At 37.5% G+C, this 17692-nt stretch overlaps 1 protein-coding gene across 1 annotated transcript in view; it reads left to right on the top strand.

The window, feature by feature from the left end:
• Positions 1–17692, top strand: part of LRRK2 (leucine rich repeat kinase 2) — a 131587-nt gene that overhangs the window by 20509 nt on the left and 93386 nt on the right. Inside the window, 4 exon segments of the mRNA XM_029955821.1 lie at positions 538–644; positions 5010–5139; positions 7333–7457; positions 12475–12587. Coding sequence (XP_029811681.1) covers positions 538–644; positions 5010–5139; positions 7333–7457; positions 12475–12587 — 475 coding nt within the window.

Raw genomic sequence — 17692 nt, 5'->3', positions numbered from 1 at the left:
AATTCTTTAGAAAACCGTATATTAAACCAGCCTTCTAATCCACTTTGAGAAAGCTTTTTAAGAGGTTAAGTTCCTGTTGCAGTTTATAAATTTCAGCTCCCTGCACACTGATTCCTTAATATCTCTAGGAGACCTTTAAAATAAATATACTATTAAAAGAAAATATAATATGCTCCACACTTTTAAAACTCATGGTGCTTATTGATGATTTTTATTTTTTCTTGTTTCCATTCTTTTTCTCACTTTATCATTTTACTCTTAACCTCTCTTTATATATTTGCTGAATCTTTCTCCCCCTCTACTGCTTATCAGCTCTGAAGGAACACAAGACCTATTAACTTACAAGATTTAGTGGATTTGAACCACCTTTTAAATATAAAAACTGTTCACCTATAATTCACAAAGTGAGTTGTTAAAGTGGAGGTGGCATGAAATCCTGTTTAATCGCCTTATTTGTTGTTAGATGAGATGATGATAAGGGAGTATCAACTAATTATTCAGAAGTTAGCATTAATGTTGTGGTTGACTTTGTGAAAGGTTCCCAGCTCACAGGGAAGTGATGCTCTCCATGCTGATGCACTCTTCGTCGAAGGAAGTCTTCCAGGCCTCTGCAAATGCGCTGTCAACTCTGTTAGAACAAAATGGTAAGGAGTGCATCATTTAAAAAAAATTTTTTTAACATTTATTTTTGAGAGACAAAGACAGAGCATGAGCGGGGGAGGGGCAGAGAGAGAGAATGAGACACAGAATCAGAAGCAATCCCCAGGCTCTGAGCTGTCAGCACAGAGCCCAACGCAGGGCTCAAACCCCTGAACTGTGAGATCATGACCTGAGCCGAAGTTGGCCACTTTACTGACTGAGCCACCAAGGGGCTCCAGGAGTACATCATTTTTTTAATAAAAGGAAATATATTTTGTATTCTTTAAAACCTATAAAGATAATTCCTCATAAAAATTCACATATGTTGACATACATCTGATAATGTGGATGGATTGATATATAGGTAAAAGGATAAAAAGGAAAATGCATGTTTTGATTTTTTTCCTGAATTTCTGTATGTGTACTCACACATAACATATACAATATATTTTCTATTTTTTCAGAAATGGGATAATGTTAATACTCTTTGTAAGCAGATTGTATATGTTTTCTTTTTTATGTTGGCAAATGTAAAATTTCATATTATCATTTTTAATATCACCATAGCTTCCCATGTACACCTACACTCTATTTTATGATCCAGTTTCTCATTGGTGGACTTTTACTTTGTGTTGAGTGGGATTATTTTTTGTATCTATAATAAACACCAAATGGTCACTTTTTTCCATTTTCTTTCATGTACTGTTCCGGTAAATTTTTTGAAAGAAAACTTTATAGATAATGCAATGCATTGAGAGATAGTCACCATTGTAAAATCTGGTAGAATTGTCCTTTACATGTAAGTCTTATAGCTTTCCATTATTAGGGAGAGAAAAATGGCTATTATATCTTTGGAAAGACTCTGAGGTTCATAATTGAGGCTCTGGCCGTTCAGATTCCAGGCCCCCATGAACAGGAAATACTGCCAGAAAATCTTGGGAGAAAACTCATCATAAAGGCATTTGGACTTGGCAGCTCTTACAGGATATTTTTAGAGGGAGCAGAATAGAGAAAAACACTGAAAGCCTGAACCAGAGGCCAGTGCTTGCACCACCTGTTAGTAGAGAACTTCCATGGAAGGGAAGGGAGTCAACAAGCCAGTCCATGTGTGCTTCTCAAGGCTGTGATTTAAGTCAAATCAAGAGGAAAATGATTTCTTCCTTCCTTTCTTTCTCACTTTAACTCTCAGGTGGCATTTTATTTATTTTTAAATGTTTATTTTTGAGAGAGAGAGACAGAGAGAGAGGAAGAGAGAGGGAGAGAGAGAGAGACAGCACAAGCAGGGGAGGGTCAGAGAGAGAGGGAGACACAGAACCTCAAGCAGTCTCTGAGTTGTTAGCACAGAGCCTGATGCAGGGCTTGAACACTCAAACCGTGAGATCATGACTTGAGTCAAAGTCAGATGCTTAACAGACTGAGCCACCCAGGCACCCCTCAGGTGGCACTCTAATAAAAGGCTTGAGCTCAGGAAGAGCCCTCACTGACAGATAGGGTTGCCTTCTGGGATAGTGAGTTAGAGCAGGAGGGTTAGGAAAGGGAATTGCTGTCCTTAAATCCCCTATCCTGGATAGGGATCTCCCTCCTGAAAATGAGGACCAGACTTGGTTGCTTTTGTGTGGCCCATCAAGGAGAGGAGAGCAACCTTGACCTTACACAAATGTGCTGGTGCCATTTCTTTGTCCTGTAGAAGTGTTTGCTATGCCAGTAAAATGGCCAGTGTCTGAGGACTAGTTACATTTGGAGTCAACCTTGATTTCTTGGTTCAGAATCAGTGCCCTGCTCTTCCTAGTTCCTTACTTCTTTGTTCTTGGCCACTTGCTTCATAAACTGTACTCAGATCCCTTGTATTATTCTTGGAGTTCCACCTTAGGAGGGCATTACGAGCTTTAGGAGCTTAGTCACCAACTTCTGTGGGCAACTTCACATTGAAGGACGCTTGGAAACTTTGGGTATGCAGGGCTGAATGTGGTTTTCTAGAAAAATGATAGGGCTGGCAGGCAGAAGAACTGGTTTCTGCCATGATGTTACCCAGGCCAAAGCTTGAACATCTTGTGTGACATTTCCGTCAGTTAATTAAGTTAATGTTTATTGAGCTTTTGCTAGACAATGACCTAGGCACTTGGGTTACCTCAGTGAAACAGAATACTCAGGTTCAGGGAACCTCAACTCTAGTGAGGAAGACAGGTAATAGGGCTGAATAACATATATAGTATATGAGGTAGCTATGAAAATAGAAAATGAATCAGAGAAGGAGGATGTGTGTTAGGGGTCAGAGGAGATGAAATGGTGATGAGGCAGCCAGGGAAGAAGGTGAATATTGGATGAAGAGCTGAAGGAAGTTAACATACTATTATTGGCCTTTTGAAGCAGATAATTTATTACTAAAATGGAGCACAAGAGGTCAGGACTATTATGCAGATATACGATAAATGAGATAAAATGTCTAAAGTGTTCTGTGAACTCTGAAGTGACTGCATGATGTAATTTCTTGTAGGTCCAGTGTTTGATGAAATTTCTATTCTCAAGTTTTAAGTCTCAGGTTATGTGAATGTTCAGGAGTGTGGTTCTTAAAAAGTATGGTGTCTGAACCACTAACATCTCCAGGAAACTTGTTAAAAATGTAAATTCTAGGGCCCTGTTCAGACCTGCTGGATCATAACCTCTGGGGTTGGACCCAGCAGTCTGTTTTTCAGCAAACTCTCTGAGCGGTTCTGAGGTTCTCTGCAGTGAGCACTGCTGGTGTAGAGGGACTTGCATCTTTTAAAGTATTCTCTTGGTTAGAAGTCAGCCACTTTAGGAGGGGTTATTAAACCTCCCGACATGACCACGCAAAATAACCAACTTATCATATGTTAGTGTGTGATATTCTGGGTGTCTTTAAAAGGTATGAAATTTTCACATTTTGGCAGTATTTTAGAATGCATATATCAATTCCATTTATTTCTGAGTTTTCCCAATTTTCTATCATTTCTTCCTTTCCCAATTTGAGATTGATAACTCATTTTCAAAATACAGATCTTTCTTGACTTATGATGATGGGGTTCTGTCCGATAAAGCCATCATAAGTAGAAAATATCAAAACTTGAAAATGCATTTAATACACCTAATCTACTGAACATCATAGTTTAGCCTTGCTGAATTGCAACATGCTCAGAAGACTTACGTTGGCCTACAGTTGGCCAAAATCGTCTAATGCAAAGCCTATTTTATAATAAAGTGCTGAATATTTCATGTAATTTATTGAATACTGAAAGTGAAAAGCAGGATGAGAGGTAGAGAGCCTAACCGTATGGGTTGCTTACTCTTGTTATTTTGTGGCCTGCTACCGCTGCCCAGCATCGAGAAAGAGTATTGTGCTACGTATCATTAGCCTGAGAAAAGATCAAAATTCAGAATTTGAAGTATGGTTTCTACTAAATGTGTATGACTTTCACACCATCACAAGGCCAAAGAATCGTAAGCCAAACCATCCAAAGTCAGAACCATCTGTGGTACTTAAGTTAACACTTTCTAAGTTTCCCTTCCTGCCACTTCAGAGTGTTGATTTACAGTGTGTATTGTTGGAATTGATATTTATGCAGAGTCTTCAAGACAGTTTATACTGAAATGGAAACTATATGATATTGAATGTGCATTTAGTAAAGGAAATTTATAACAAAGAAAAATTATTCTGTAATCATTATTGCTGGGATATAGTTACCTTCCTGCAGTTATAAAACATGTCTGTATTTATTAAGCTTTGGCATTGCTTTGTGAAATTATGTGACTGTTCTATCAGGGCCTTCCATCCCTTTGCACATGATGGTTTACCTAGAAATCATGTTTGTACAGTCCACTGGGATGAATGGAGAAGGTAGTTAAGGGATGGTACCAGCCCCTGTCTACCCTACTCCCCGCCCCCCGCCAATGGCTGAGTGGATGGTCAGCATCTGCATGCACCTGTGACATATTCCCAGCTGACTAGTGTCTAGCATGCCTCGTAAGTTTATGTAAGTGCAGATATTTTGTGACGCTGTTATAAATATTAGAATGAAATGTAACTTTCATTCTTATTTTGGAGGGCATTAAAATACTTTCCTGAAAAAACACTCCTTCACAGGGATAGGATTATATTGGAACCAGTCTACTCTATGAATAAAACTTTAAAATTCAAAGCATCAACTGAAATTGTGAATAAATGTGAAAAGTTGAAAATGGTGCATGTTTTAGAAATGAACGTTAACTATCTTTAGGTTGCAATGAAATATAAATTCTACATTTACTTGTATATGCTTTTCTATGAATTTGGACTATCTTAGCATTCTGTGTCTTACTGTAGAATTATGAAAATGTGCTTTTATTTCTATGAGTAACATTAACATTTTTTATAGTTAATTTCAGAAAAATCCTCTTGTCGAAAGGAATATACCTGAATGTATTGGAGTTAATGCAGAAACATATACATTCTCCTGAGGTTGCTGAAAGTGGCTGCAAAATGCTAAATCATCTTTTTGAAGGAAGGTAATATAGATTCATGAACTTACACAGAATATGTAAGGTTGGTCCAGGAATATATCAGTATTTAAGGATATTTCTAAGAATTAAAAGAAAAACATAAGACATTTGCAGACCGAAACACTGTGGGATATAATTTCATATCACTGATGGCAGATTGTAGAAATGTGTTGAAGTGGCTTCTGTACTTTGTGCCTGCTGCTGACCACAGTTTGGAAAATAGCGGTTGTACCAATTTTTCAAATTGCTATGTGTGAAAGGTATGAGGTAAAATCAGAATATGGCTTCTGTTTTTTCACAACTAATATTTATTATGATTCTTTCATTTGAATTCACCTGGTCGTCCCCTCCTGCTCTCATTCCTTGGTTGGGAAGTAGAGAGATGTTAAGATTCCATGGCTGGTTAGAGGCCCAACAGGACTAGGTCTGGGGATGGAGACAGGGCTGGAGTGGGGGGTGGAATGGTGAGTCCGGGGTGAGCGCAGAACTACTGGCTTAAGAAAAACCTGTTTAAAGACTAAAACTGAATCATGTATAGAAGGTGCCTGCTGCAGGATAGGCTCAATGTGTTTTTGTGTTTTATTAGGCCAAAGAATATGAAGTAACTTTGACCTAGTCTGTGTAAATCTCAAACAAACAAACAAAAAATAGGCTGTCTAGGAGACTCTCATGTGTAAACGAAAATATAAATAGCACAGATGTTGCAGTAGAAAATGATTTTGTGTCCTGGCTTTCCCGCTAATTTGAACCAGTCATTTGATCTCTAAACATCAGGTTTCCCTTTAGTAAAGAGGGATAATAGTAATAACTTCATTAGTTGTAAGTTTACAATGTAAATATCAAATCACTTAATTTTTACAAAGTTAATGCCTGTAGATTGTAAGCACCCAATAAATCATAGCTATTATTAATATTGGTATTAAGTATGAATAAATGAAATGCATATAGCATGGTAAACTATACAGTATAGCAGTAGGCTTCTAAGGAATAAGGTTATATTGCTTTTAACACTGGTCCAGTTAATTTATTTATGCTTATACATATCATATCTTTGAGTCATATTTATTTTATTTAAATGTTGCTCTTGAATATTTAAATGCAATGTTTATCTCCAGTGGTGATTTTTATGGTGCTGGGCATGTGTGAACCTTTATAAATGAGAAAAAAACACAGTGGAGTAATCTACAATTTAAGTTTCTGTAGTTTATGTGCAATTAATGCTTCCAGTCTTTTCCTCATAGATAAAATATGTAAAGTTTGAGTCCTGGGGATTCAAAGTTAACTATGACAATGGGCATGCCACTAAACAGCTCACTGAGTAGTTGGGGAGACTGATGTGTGAAGAGACAGTTACAGTACTGAGTGATAATGGGTGGCAGGGGTGAGTAAGGGCGTAGTGGTTAGAGGAGAGGGCGTGAGGTGAAATGACCGAACGAGAGAAGCTACCAGGAAGGGATATGCTTAAACTGGGACTTTCAGGTGGACAAGAGGGACCAGATTACTGTAGCCACAGAACCACGCGAAGTGGGGCCATGGTTCAAATAATGCACAGGCTTCAGTTAACATGGCAGTGTGCAAAGCACAGCCTACCGTTTTACAGTTTGTAGTGCCTACTGCCATCTAGTCGAGTGGCATTTCTTCTTCATGTGGAAGAGAAAGAATAGCTAACATACCTTAGAGAAGCTAAGACTTCAATGCAAATGAAACTAATTCAGAATACCATACAGGGAGCCCGGTGGTGTTAATTTGGAAGAGGCAGGTTGGTACACTGTAAAGAGCCCTGACCTCGGAGCTGAGACAAGTCTGTGTTCCAGTCAAGGCTCTGCCACATTCTAGTGATAGGACCTTGATGCATCACCTCTGTTGGCCTAAACTCTTCATCTGGGAAATGCAGATAACAACACCTACTTTTCGGGATTGTTGCCAGCGAGCCATGTGCAGATCAGAAGGAAATTGTATTTTGTGAAACTAAATAAATGAATTCCCAGGTTACTAGGAATTCCACTTCTTGAGGTCAGGATTTAATTAAATAATAATTAAAATAGGTATGTTTGCATTACTGCTTGCAAATGCATTTTCATATCTCCTTTTCTGATAAAGTAGAATGGTTCTGCTTTCCTTTACTTACTTCAACTTGGTGGTTTGTACAATAGAATATGGTTGTACTTTTTAATAAGCGTTTCAGTCTTCTGTTCCCAGTAATGTTTCCCTGGACACAATGGCGGTCGTGGCCCCCCAAATAATAACAGTTATGAAAAGTCATGAGGCATCATTATCAGTGCAGCTGGAGGCACTTCGAGCCATTTTACATTTTATTGTCCCAGGTAAGTCACATGATGGATATGGGAACAGATGGCAATTTCAGTGGTTTTTTTTTTTTTCACTTTTTGTGAAATATCAATTTTCTAGGCAAAAATGAAAGGACCACTTTCTCCCAACGAAATGCAAACCATCCCACTAATCCAAAAGTAAAGAGAGGAAAAATGATGACGTGAAGGGTCAGATTCATTTAGAAGAAAATTAGAAAATTTATTTATATAAGCAATCACTATAATACAAAGTATAGAGCTTTGCCTCTAAGGAGAGTGTCATCTCTAATAATTTTTTCTATTTCTGTTGCCATCCAAGTTTTGTTTTGTTTCTTGTCTGAACTATAAAAATAGCTAAGTAATTTTCACACTTTCTCTTTTGCCTCTTTCCAGTTCTTCTTTTACTCTGTGGTTGAATGAGTCTTTCTCAAATATAACCACATGGCTTTTATTCATTAACCTCACTAGCTTCTGTCTTCTCTACTTTATCCCCTACATACATCTGTGTGACCTTACTTGTCCTTCAAAGCCTGTTTATTTTAATTTATTTTATGTTTTATTTTATATTTGAGAGAGACAGAGAGACAGAATGTGAGCAGAGAAGGGGCAGAGATGGAGACAGAATCTGAAGCGGGGTCTAGGATCTGAGCTGTCAGGACAGAGCACAATTCAGGGCTCAAACCCATGGACTGTGAGATCATGACCTTAGCTGAAGTGAGATAAGATTAACCAGCTGAGCCACCCGGGCACCCCCAGAGCTTATTTAAAACACCTGCTCCTCCATTCATTCAGCATATATTTATTAAGAACCTCTTATGTCCCAAATATTGTGATGGCTGCCCACTTATGAAAACTGAATGAAGAAGGCATTAGTATACCATTATTAGAGCTTACAGGTAGATAGATCTGTAAACAGATAATTACCAGACAGTATGAGTAGAGCTGTTACAGCCATAGATATAAAAGGGTGTGAGAATATTGGTGGAAGCACAAGTAATTTACTCAAAGGAGTAGGTCAAGGTTGAGGCATGAGAAGTTGAAGCTGACCTGGTAGGAAGGCTGGGCAGGACATTTAGGCAGAAGGAGAGAGTGCTCATGGTCTGGGCTGAGTGAAGTGTGGCATGAGAGGAGATGAGTGCCAGGCATGAATGGGGAAGGACTGGCAGAGGCCTGGAGCCGAGGGCCGGACCACAACACTGAGCGTGTGCGCTTTTTTAACAGAAGTCAGCTCAAATTCATTAGAGGTGTTTAAAAACTTTAGTGTCATGACCAGGCCTGCAGTTTATAATAGTAACGCTGTGCTGTGGAGGGTGATTGGCAGGACAAAAGCCTCCCCCAGGGAGACTGTGTTGGAGGCCATGTGGTCCGATGAGACCTGATAGGGACCCAGGCCTGGAAGCAGAGGAGAGGGTGGAACCGAGGGACGTGAGGGGATACATTTGACAGGACTTTCCAGCTACTTTTTGTTGTTCTGTTAAATTCCTATTTTTTTAAAGCCCAGGTTTTTTTGTATGCACCTTTTTAAATGAAATTCTTGTAAATCTACTGCTATCTTTAGTCATATGGGTATTTTATGTTTCTGAGAATAAGAGTACACTCAGTTCAAAAATACACATTTTTTCCAGGAGGGGGCTTTCTTCAGTCATCTTTGTTGTTGTTTTTAATCCCCTGGTACATTGAACTAAAATAGCTATTCCATTAATAGATTTTGAATTGAATCATGATGTATATTCATAGTTGTCATGCATCACTTAAGGTGTAATTTAACAGACAATTTTGCTTGCAAATATTATTACAGTATTTTTAAACTTTGTAAAAAACAAAACAGAACCATTTTGATCATCCTTAAAGTGTCAGCCTTAATCTTTTGATAAAGATAAGCAGAAGACATTCAGAACCAAATCTGTTAGTTGATAAAATAATATATATTTAGTTAAGGAACAAATTTTGGAGGCGCCTGGGTGGCTCAGTCAGTTAAGTGTCCAACTTCGGCTCAGGTCATGATCTTGCAGGCCATGAACTGGAGCCCCACATCAGGCTCTGTGCTGACAGCTCAGAGCCTGGAGTCTGCTTCAGATTCTGTGTCTCCCTCTCTCTCTCTGCTCCTGCCCCACTCACACTCCATCTTTCTCTCTCTAAAAAAATAAATAAACATTAAAATTGTTTTGAAGATAGTATTTTTTTGTCCTTAGATTGACTCTGAAGCCATATTGATAGCAGTAATCATTAGATATGTGAACTTATGTATTTAAAAGGTCAGTTAAGTGATTTTTTTTATAATGATGTTTAGATGTATTAAATGAGTACACTTGAAAATAATTTTATAATCTTAGGGTTGTATTTCATGTATAGGAATACATATTAGTTGACACATTTATAAACATACCATTATATAAATATATTTTTATTGTTACCCATCTACCTTATTCTGTGCTACCATACTGTATTATCATAGTACACCATACTATACCCTACTACACCATCATTTGCTATACTGTATCTTAACCATTCCATGTATCAATGAGTTAACTGTAGTATCAGTGCTCCAGTAGTTTTGAGATTGAATATGATTCTGGTTTGAACATGTTCAGTTGAGCTAGGTGCTAATAATATTTCAGTTCATTCATTAACTAGACCATATTAAGATTGTCTTAATTGTAAGAAATTTGTGTGTTACAGCAAATTTATGTAATTCAGTATCCAATTCAGGGCCATATATTGCATATGGGGTATTAGGTTTCTAAAGTTTTTTTCAATGTAGTACTTTTCAATTTTTCCTCTTTTTTTCTAACAATGTTACTAAAGTGACTGACTTGGTGACTTAGAAAATTTTTTTTAATGTTTATTTATTTTTGAGAGAGAGAGAGAGAGAGAGAGAGAGAGAGAGAGAGCGCGAGCGCACAAGCAGGGGAGGGTAGGGAGAGAGAGGGAGACACAGAATCTGAATCAGGCTCCAGGCTCTGAGCTAGCTGTCAGCACGGAGCTGAGGTCAGATGCTTAACCGACTGAGCCACCCAGACGGCTGACTCTGTGGCTTTAATAAAATGACAAGACAGCAATCTTAATAAAGTATTGCATTTTTTTTTCTTGACTTAGTGTCAGATCTAGAACGAATAATGTAAAAGTATTTAAGAAAGGACTTAGGCAAATTGGGAATTATATAGAGGAAGGTGATTATGAGTATAAAACCACATCTGAAAGAACAATAAGAGAAACTGAATTTGTTTAATCTGGAGATGATTTAGGATGATTTGAAAACTGTAAAACAACTCATTCATTTGTAGTTGATAATAATATACCGAAAAACATGAGGAATTAAAATGTGTCAGACATTGTTCAATATGCTCTATGTGTATAAAATTTTAAAATTCTCATAGCAACCCATGAGGCAGATACCTATTTTTGTGTGCCATTTTAGAGATGATGAAACAGGCATGGAAAGTAGAGAATTTAAGGTCACAAGTCAGATTTTCAACCTGTGCAGCCTGACTTCTGAGTAGGTATTTTATATATACACTTGTTCAACATGCAACAGTTAGATCTAAAGCGCTATGCTTAGAACTCTTGGTGATCTGGAGATGATTAGGTTATGGATCCTGCCCTCAAAATTTGACACATATACAATTTGAAGGACTGTTCCATGAATAGTAGAAATTGAAGGGATGTAACAAAGACCAGAGATGAAGTTTGTGATAATGTTCATTGGTCTTAATATAAGAAGGATGTTTATTTTGACTCATTACATGTGATAAAGTTTTTACTACTCAACAGACCTGCTCTTAGTGGTTACATCTGCTTGCAATGTAATGGGCCGTTTCAGAAATTGATGTGTGTTTTGTTGCTGAAAATAAGACACAGAGTTTAAGCGACTTGCCCGAGGTCATAGAGCTGTGGTGGATGTCTGAACCTGCCTGAATATATTCTGAAAGCTCCAGGAGGGTGGAGATCCACCCAGCCTTTGTTATTCGTTGTGGTATTCCCAACATGTAGCAACACCTCTGGCCTGTAGTGAGCATTTAAGCATTTTTTTGGTTGTTAGGTAAGTGAAAAGCTATATATGAAGCCAGTTCATAGCTTGTGTTAATACAAACTATTTAAAAAATTGTTTTTAATGTTGACTTATTTTTAAGAGAGAGAGAGAGAGATCAGGGGAGAGGTAGAGAGAAGGGGGGCACACAGAATCCAAAGCAGGCTCCAGGCTCTGAGCCGTCAGCACAGAGCCTGACTCGGTGCTCAAACTCACGAACCATGAGATCATGACCTGAGCTGAAGTTGGTCTCAACCAACTGAGCCACCCAGGTGCCCCGTGTTAATACAGATTATTAAAGTGAAAGATCATATAGATAATTGCTTATTCATAATTATTTCTATAGTCATTGGATACATCATTCATCATAATTGTAATGTGTAGTATCTATTAGAAAACCACTATTTTTTTGACTTCCTGTTTTTTCAGTAGTTTTAGGATAGTTCAGTTACCACATAGCCTAAAAAGGAATATGTTTCCTTTGAAGAACTCAATACTATTATACAGCCTTAGAGGACTTTGAACCAAAGTATATGCTCTCTACCACCATAATGCTGAAACTAAAATCTTTTTTCTTTTCACTGTTCCAGCTGTTCTTTTGTCTGCATTTCATATCTGACCTTTTCATATTGTAGTCCAAATAACTGAGCTGTTCTCAAGCTGTCCACTGTTGCATAAAAAATCTTTTAGCTTCTGTGTGAATACAGATTATTCTTACAAAAAAGGTATTGTTTGCCCTAGAAAATTTCTCCACGTAGTAGCCATTGCTACTTTAAATTCAGTAAGCATCCACACATACTGCATTTATTTTACATTCGATGATAAACTGTTTTTTATAAATTCCTTAAAAATAAGGGTTATTTCTTTGATAAGGAACTGTGCATAGAAAAAAAGTACAACATGAGTTTATATTTTTAAGTTAATTATGATCATTTGTAGGAAGTGATAGTCTGCTCAGTTTAAATCTTTATGAGAAACTTACCACTTATTTATTTACTTATTTAGGCATGCCAGAAGAATCCAAGGAAGATATGGAGTATCTACATAAGCTACATACGGTTAAAAAACAGTGTTTCAGGAATGATATTCATAAACTGGTCCTAGCGGCTTTGAACAGGGTATGTACAATGTAGGTTTCTGCCTTTATACCATTAACTAGATTATGAAAAATTTGGAGAAATAGATGGGCTGTTTTAGCTTAGGATTTCTATCTTCTGTTTACTATGATAGTAGGAAGTTAGGTGGGTGGAGACCCAAAATGCCAGTAGGGATGCAGGGGGTGAAGAGATGTACCATTCTGAGCTGAAGGAAGTGCACTATTGACCACACACGGACATGTCCTTCAGATTGCTGGTAACATACATCCAATCCAGTCTACTCAATCAGAAAGGGAACTAAAGAGCTAGATGTTCAGCTAAGCCTCGTGAGTGATATGAGGAACTATGGCTGCCGTGTTTTGTTTTGTTTTTTTCCTTTTGGCTGTTTGTTTTTTCTGGTCCAAAAGGTTCAGTCCGTGAAGACACAGAGCACGACATTAAAAGCTTCTTCAATTACTTGGGCTCACTTTCATTGCTCTCTTCAGAGATTACCTTTGAAATGGTTTGGCGGGCATTGTTTCTGCCCATTTTTAGTTAATTACAAACCTATATATATAGATATCTATATATTACATATGTAGATATGTAATAGTATATAGGTATATAACAATCAACAATCATACTAAGTATGAAAAAAGGGGAATTTGACTCATATTGTGAAATGCAAAAGGAACTGATGGAGTTAAGATGGTTTGGAAGTTTAATGCAAGATGAATTGGTCTTTATAAAAGATATAAGAGTAAAGATGTAAAGAATGATTAGAGTTAATGTTTTCATGAAAGGAAGAGAGCAGTCAAGGTGATTAATGGAAATGATTCCTTGTGATTTAGTATACTTTGAAAAAATGTCATAAATCAGTTAGAATAGCCTGTAGAGAGATCTCCTTTAAAAATTCAATTTAAACTGAACTTTATAATGCAATTGTCTATGATATACTTGAGTCATTTGTACTGAAACCTTAGTATGATTTTTAAGTATAGCAATATAATGGGTTAAATTCAATTCTGGAAATTTTTGATGAAAATAAGGTGTGGAAGGAACTGTGTTAAGCAAAATGGGAAGACAAAAATGAACATGATTTGTGCCCTTCTGTCTTGGATCTTACAGTTTGGTGAGGGGAATAACAGCCATGCATAAACCATCTGTTCTGCATTGGGACTTGTGAGCTGTACTGGCTTTATGGACAGTGTCCTAGGAGTGTAGAGGAGGAGTCAGTTAATTTTATTCATGTATACGTTGGTGAGAAGCAGGAGGTACCAGAACAGCCTTACAGGTAACTGTGATCTGGTTAGCCCATCTTTTCTAAAGTTAGGGACTGTAAGTGTGATAGAGTGGGAGGAGTCAGCAGGCAAGAGACCCCGCCCTGCCAGGAAATGCCAAGAAAAGCACTCTGCTCCCAGGCCTTCCTTTCTTTAGCTCGTTAATCCCAGCTGCAGTGTTGAGAAGCCTGCCTTCTCCTTCCCCTTATTTCCCCCCCATTTGGACAACTGAGTAATGACAAGGCATCTCGCTAAACAGTGACTGTGACTTGGAAGCAGGGAGTTAAGGTCAGGGGGAAATAGAAGTGACAGTGTTTTATATTTAAAAATCCCCCCTATGTGGTTCCTCTAATCTTTCAACAGTTTTGAGAAAAAAATGCTCTAAAAGAGAAATATAATTATTTCTTCAGCTCTAAAATTCTGTGATTCCATGTCTCACTCTGAGTCAGTGTTAACAAAGCATCAGAAATTTTGGGCCCAGATACCGTAGACACCTGAAACTAATAATCACCTTTAAAAGTAAGTCTATTCTTGGAAAGCAGAATTCCCAATTAGGTAGAATTTGAGATGCAACTAATATTACAATGCAAAAACCATGAAAAATATTTACTTATTTGTTTTCATTTTTTAATGTTTATTTTTGAGAGAGAGAGAGAGAGAGAGTTAGAGAGCGCGAACAGGAGAGGGGCAGAGGGAGAAGGAGGCAGGGATGTTAAAGCAGGCTCTGCACCAACAGCAGAGAGGCCAGTGCGGGGCTCATACCCATGAACTTGGAGATCATGACCTGAGCTGAAGTTTACACTTAACAGAATGAGCCACCCAGGCACCTCGATAAGTATATATGAAAGCGAATAATGTTTGGATATATATAAAACTCTAATAACATCCAGACTTAAGTTCAAATCTGTTGTTTAAATGCTATTGTTGTCTTTATATTTGAATTCTTGAAAAAACAGTTTGGTTGGTTTTAAAATATTGGGGTTTTATTTTCTTTAAAAACCTGTAGGCACTTCACTGTCTTTTAGTGCTGAATGTTTTAGGGGAAAAGTATAAAACCAGCTTGACTTTTTTTCCCTCGCTTTTAAATGAGTGATATTTTCACCTGGATACCCAAAGGATTATTTTTCTTGAAATTCAGATATTTTATTAGGATATATCTTAATTTTAGTCCTGGACTATGATGTCTTCTTTTTAGGTACACATATATTTTTATTTTTTCCAGAAAGTTTTCTTGAATTGCAGTTGACTTGAGCTGGCTAGCTAGCTCATTGAGGAAACCATTTTAATTATTTATATGTTCTCTGAAAAACTTGGAAGATTGTGGGGCATAGGCAATAAATAGGATGTTTCTATTTAACATCTGTAGGTGTCCTTCCACTCACATTTCCAAAAATTTAATTTGGGTAACACTGCTAAGTATAAACTAGTAAACTGATTTTAATTTCCATTTGAACAGCAGTACATTATATCACTATTTCCAAGATGGAACATTTGACAAATGAAAGAAAAATCTATCATAGGCTTGTAAATATCATAAATAGAGATATTTTGTGTATTTATTTAGAGAGACTGAGTTGGGGAGGACAGAGAGAGAGAGAGAGAGAGAGAGAGAGAGAGATAGAGAGAGACAGAGAACCCCAAGAAAGCTCTGTGCTGACAGTTCAGGGCTTGTTCTTACAAACCATGAGATCATGACCTGAGCTGAAACCAAGAGTTGGAAGCCTAACCAACTAAGCCACCCAGGTGCCCCTATGTAAATATTTTCAAATTTATGCATCTGTCAGAAGTCAAATACCACTATTTTAAATAATCAAGTAGTTTATTTGTGCTCCATCATATGTAATGATATGAAGCTTCCATTCTCTTTTTGCATCGACAAATCACAGGAAATCACAGATTTCCTGATGCAAGTGAGTCATTTGTCATCATCCAGCTGCACCTGAAATAGTTTAAGATTAGAGGAGTTCAAGGTAGCAGCACTGATGGTTGATTAGAAACTTGTGAGAGGGATGGTATTAAGGACGAATATATATGCTTTATAAATATCAGTTTGATTTAATCGTTGGCATGAACAATAAGTCTACGATGCATTTTGAGGTTAGGACTGGCTACCTGATTTGTGGGGCCCAGAAAAAAATAAAAGTGCAGGACTCCTTGTAAAATTAATGAAGAATTTCAAGATGGTGGCAGCAGAACATTATACCGGGTGTGGGGCCCTTCTAACAGAGAACTGTGATTGGGCAGGTGTGCACCCAGGAATCTGGCCCTACCCAGGAAGTAGGAATGACGGTGGTATTAATCAAACAGAAAGATCAGATAGACAGTCTCAATCTAACTTTTTCCTTTTTCTTTTTTCTTGATAATTTAATATACTTTTAGCTTTGAACATCTGAGTTTAAGATACTGGCATCAAGCATAGAGGTAATGTGGATGTAGAGTTTAAGAGAATGTAAACTTGTGCTTTGAGTTATCTGCTTAAAGGTTTCCTAGTATCCATTGTTTTCATCAATAACATAGGGCCAATAAAGTGTTCTATATTATATGGTTATTGTGAGGATTACATGGGTTAATATATAAGAAGTACTTAAAAGAATCTCTGGCACATAGCAAGTGCTGCATAGATTTTGGCATTAATGTTGTGGCTGTTGCTATTGTTGTTATGGTGACATGAACCACGTTACTGTATGAAGTCCCACCCATAAGTAGAAGGGTTTTACGAAAAGAACTTTGGACTAAGTTTGACATTGAAAGAAGAGATTGTAAAGGAGATGGGCAAATGAATGGTTTTAAAGTTTGAGAATAATTAGGGGCGTCCCATGTCACAGAAATCAAGGGAGGGAAAAGCAGCAGTTCGGTTGTTAAAGGACTTTTTTCTTTGAATGGTTTTAATTCAGAGTGGTAAGGACAGAAGTCTGATTATATGAAATTAAGGGGTGGGGAGAATGTGGAGATAGTGGGTGTAGATGTTTCTATTAATAAGTTTAGAAATGGAGGAGAATGGTAGCTTGATGGAATGGAAGACCAATTAAGGGACATTCTGTCTCCCAGTTAGAAGTTTTTCATCTCTGAGGAGGGTGTTTAGCCCAAGGCCTGAATAGTAGCCATCACTCAGGCTTTATTGCACAGACGGTGAGTCATATAATCTCATCCTCATAACAGCCCTCCATTTTTAGGATCAGTTTAAGGCGAAGAGGTAGAGACAGACAAGAGGCGTCCCTCCAGCTTCACTTTGAACCACTTTAATTTCTTTATATTTCTTGACTAATACCTTCTGATTGAATACCACTTCTGAGCAAATGTTTCATTATTTTTAATGGAACTAAAATGACTAAAAATTAAGTGAGAAGAGGCAGAATTTAAACCTAAATTTAACTGGCTCCAAATTACTATCCAGGGAGTTGGTAGGATGGAAATAATGACAGGAAAAAGTATGAAGCGGGGCAAGGATATGAGTGTGTTGTTGAAAGAGGAACTGAAGTCTAAGTTGACCAATTAGGGGTGAAGAAGAAAGGCCCAGGACGACAAAATGATGCTTCTCCTCACTCCCTATTAAAAAAAAAAAAAAGATGCTGGATAAGGACAATTGAGAGGCATTGGAGGACTAGATTGGAAAGTAATGGAAGTCTATTCATTGACAATATAGAAGTGAGAAAGGTTGGAAGGTAAATGGTTTTGGTTGAAGAAGCTATAACAGAACTTGAGATCTGACTTTATTTTTTAATGTTTTATGTATTATTTTTTTTGAGAGAGAGAGAGAGAGAGACAGTGTAAGCAGGGGAGGGTCAGAGAGAATGGGAGACACAGAATCCTAAGAGAGGCTCCAGGCTCTGAGCTAGCTGTCAGCACAGAGCCCGATGTGGGGCTTGA

This window comes from Suricata suricatta, chromosome 10, assembly GCF_006229205.1.
Source record: "Suricata suricatta isolate VVHF042 chromosome 10, meerkat_22Aug2017_6uvM2_HiC, whole genome shotgun sequence".
Classification (NCBI taxonomy): Eukaryota; Metazoa; Chordata; class Mammalia; order Carnivora; family Herpestidae; genus Suricata; species Suricata suricatta.
Note: the sequence above shows the minus strand (reverse complement) of the source record. Positions and strands in the feature narration are given on the sequence as shown.